The 3838-nt window shown below is 35.5% G+C and overlaps 1 protein-coding gene across 1 annotated transcript; it reads right to left on the bottom strand.

Annotated features, from left to right (window-relative positions):
* Positions 1–1076: 1076 nt before the first annotated feature.
* On the bottom strand, positions 1077–3452 carry si:ch73-361p23.3 (tumor necrosis factor receptor superfamily member 9). The gene is made up of 8 exons (XM_056253733.1): positions 3214–3452; positions 2999–3109; positions 2702–2830; positions 2547–2619; positions 1832–1945; positions 1701–1786; positions 1507–1614; positions 1077–1408 (listed from the first exon to the last, which is right to left on the bottom strand). Exons 1-8 carry the CDS (start codon positions 3296–3298, stop codon positions 1347–1349), a joined length of 768 nt encoding a protein of 255 aa, XP_056109708.1. The 5' UTR covers positions 3299–3452; the 3' UTR covers positions 1077–1346.
* Positions 3453–3838: the final 386 nt, after the last annotated feature.

Genomic DNA, 3838 nt, shown 5'->3' with positions numbered 1-3838 from the left:
TAAACAACTGTAGCGACATGGAAATGACTCTATAAGGTTACAGCATCCAACGATCTACATCAACTGCAGTTCAAGTTCAGGCGATGTGAAATTTACAATTCAAATTCACCAATCAGCAGATTTCAAAGTAGATCTCAAAGTAATGAATTGAAATCAATTCTCGGCTTAAATTAAATTAGCCATCTGAATTCAAATGGATGAGCATTTACACTACAAGTGCAATAAGAACAAAAGTAACTTTTAACACTTTCACATATTGGTGAATCTCACTTTTGTTTTGGACCCCAAATACATTCGTATTTAACATTGTCCGATTTCAAACCAGTTGTCCGAAACTTGTGTAAACGGTCCTAAACAACCTCTAAATAAGATAGTTTTCTGATTGACTGTATTAACATCATTCTCACAACATCTACTGAAGCGATTAAAAATATAAACAATAATAATATAAAAAAAGTTTTTCAATTACAACTAAACACTGATTATTTTTATGTTTTTAAGTGGTGTTAATATGTACACTATATTTTAAGGTGCCCTTGTTACAGTGTAATTATACTGAGTAATACTAACAACATGTACTTACTATATAATTAGGGGTTGGGTTTGGTTTCGGGTTAATTGATTGAATTTGTAATAATGCATAATTGACTGTTATTACTATAGTAAGAACATGTAAGATGTGTAAAAGGGACACATTTATGGCTCGTTTTCACTGGGCGGTACGGTACAGCACAGTATAGTATATGGTACGCAATTATTTCCATTTCGATTGTCAGAGGTTGTGAATAGTACCAAAATACCGAACCGTACCACTTTTTTGGGACCCATCTGTTGGGGTGCCTTGGACTGTAGTCCAGTACTGTACCTTAAAGTCTCGTTTCCATCGAGCAATACAGAACATTACGATTCGTGACGGTGGAAACGCAAGCCGGATCAAGATTTACCGTCCAGAATCTTACTGTAATACCGCTTGGTGGAAATGAGCCTTAAAATAAAGGGTTACACTTTATTTTAAGTTGACATAGTTACTCTCTCTCTTGTACTCTCTCAAATAAGTACTATTTGCTATACCATAGAGTTACGGTCAGCGTTAGGTACTTGTAATTACGCATAATTTACTGTTATGACTATAGTAAATAGGCTAGTAACATGTACAGTAACTATGTCACCTTAAAATAAAGTGTTACCAAATAAAGTAGCCTATTACCTTAAGTAGAAGTTTAATGTAGTCGATAACAGTTAACAGCAATTAACAACAATTAACAATAAACTAGTTATATAACAACTACTATTACTTGCATTTAAATATTTCACAAAAAGAAACATTGAAACCACTGAAATTTGCGTTAGACAAGCAAGGACAGGCACTTCTCCCCAGATTCTTCAACAGGCTTTCTGCATACGCTGTCTAAAGAGAATAAATGTAAGAAGGATGAATAGAGTATAGCCCCACACACACACACACACACACAAACAGGGTCATAACGTCATCTAGGGGTACTCCACCTTTTCGAGAATCCACTTTCTTGCGGTTATGAATGCAGTAGGTGACTTTACACTTGTGGTACAGGAGTCCAGACAGAAGAAGAATGCCAGCGCATAGCATGACCAGCCCTGGAATAAATTATGAATTCATGCTTAGCAAGAAAGATTCAAATTGTAATTGATTACTAAACCTGGAAGCAATGAAGAAAGAGTACATAAGCTGTAGAAGCGGTCTTTGGTTGGAGAGGAGGCCGTAGTTCTTGAAGGGGCTGCAGAAGAGATGGTTGTTGTCTTCAGTGAGGTTGTCTTCAGTGAGGCTGTCTTCAGTGAGGCTGTCTTCAGTGAGGTTGTCTTCAGTGAGGTTGCATACACTTTGGGAGCTTCTGTCACCTCTTCTGATGGATTTTTGCATACAGCATCAGAAGTGCTGGTGCCTAGGATCTCAATCCCACTTTTGCATCTACAGATGAAAAACTGTTTGCAATTCTCTTCATATGGCAGAAAGAAAGAAAAAACATTCTGATGAAATTCTGTCATCATTTACTCATGCTGAGGTCATAACAAACCTGTAGCTACGACTTCATTTCTTCTTTAGAACACAAAGATGTCATTTTGATGAATAGTATTTTTCTTGTCCATAAAATGAAAGTTTACTTTTATGGACAAGAATAAACATTCATCAAAATATATTTTATGTTCCATAGAAAGAAAGAGTCATACAGGTTTGGAATGACGTGAGTGTGAGTAAATGATGGGTGAGCTTTCCCTTTTGAAGTTTTACTGCTGAATCATCAAAAATGCACAAGAGGACGCTGATCATATATTGAAATTAAGCTGCTGAGATGATTAATATGGTTTAGGGTCATCAATGAAATTCATTCGACTTTTTTTACTGGGGAATTTTTAAGCGTTAGCTCCCCCTCATACCATAGAGTAGGGTCTCCTTTGCATCTCTGAGCTCAGTTGCCTCCCCTTGACAACAGCACTGGGATTTTTACATGAGGCTATCAAACCGTATACCTTTTGACATTCATTTCCTGTATTTTATCATAAAAACTTACTCTCTCCATTTTTGACAAGTTGAGTCATCTTTGTCTGAGAAGTAGCCTTTGCGACATTCACTGCAAGTCTCTCCTAGAAGAGAGACATAGTCCAAGTTTCATAAGATTCACTTTAGTAGTTGATATGATTCAGTAAGGTAGGATTTAATGTTTACCTCTTTTATCCACTTCAGAACCTTTTTTACATACGCAATTCTCTTTTTTCTGATTAATGGGTGTAAAACCTTCCTTACATTGGCAGCGAATATCTGTTGTAGGTGTGCATTTTACGACTACCTTACTACCTGAGGGGAAAAAAACAATACATGTTGAAAATCTAAATATTTTCTCTGACTTTGCCTTACTTTAGTTTCCATACATTCAATATAGTGTTAGTTAAACACCACAGTATCTTATAGCATTAAATACATACAGTAACATTCTCAGTTATGGAATCTGTGCCTGGCACTTACCGTTTCCACATTCACTGCATAGTTTACAGTGAACATTTGGTCCACTTTTGGGGTTGTACCGATTTTCTTGACAGGCCACACAATACTGTGTTATGTAATCAAGCCTCTTACCTACAATTAACAGACATCATTTATGAGGCGTTTCATGTGACAAATATCCATTTAGACACAACAGTGGATCCCAAATCCCAGTTCTTAACTATAATCATACATACCTGCAGGGCAATCTTTAGCGCTTGCATTTTGGTGAAGTAAAAGCAAACACAGGAGAGTTGAGAGGACTTTCATGTAGAAGAACATAACAGCAGTAACACTGTAGTATATCGTTGGAAGAACTGTGTGTAACCCTCAAACAAGAGGAAATAGAATGAAACCAACAAGATGACATTTAACCTATCAACAGGCAACTCCCCCACTCTCCAACGGTGGAAACTTGTAGGATTATTATAGTACAGTGTGTTTCCTGTTTCTTGTGTTAATAATGTCAAAATCTTTATATGAATATTTAAAAATAGCCATTAATCATCTGTTGAATTAAAATAAATAAAATAAACCCCGATACATAAAAATGCTTTAAATTAAAAATTAAAAGAATTGCCATTGCTACTATACATTTATTACAGATTTACCATTCTTTTAATTATCAATTTCTAACCACATACATGCTTCAAAAAAAAAAAAAACACGCACTTCTCTCTGAAATCTCTGGAACATTCTCTGGATTGTTTTTTTCTTCTTCTTTATTTTTCTCTGAAATAGAATAGGAAATTAAATCTACTGTAATTACTTTCAGAATTCAGGTTGCTAATCTCTGTCATGTGTGCCACATTCATAAAATAT

The sequence above is a fragment of the Rhinichthys klamathensis genome, unplaced genomic scaffold (assembly GCF_029890125.1).
Source record: "Rhinichthys klamathensis goyatoka isolate OS25496 unplaced genomic scaffold, OSU_Roscu_1.1 h1tg000109l_1, whole genome shotgun sequence".
Classification (NCBI taxonomy): Eukaryota; Metazoa; Chordata; class Actinopteri; order Cypriniformes; family Leuciscidae; genus Rhinichthys; species Rhinichthys klamathensis.
The sequence above is the reverse complement of the archived record's forward strand: the minus strand, read 5'-3'. Positions and strand labels throughout refer to the sequence as shown.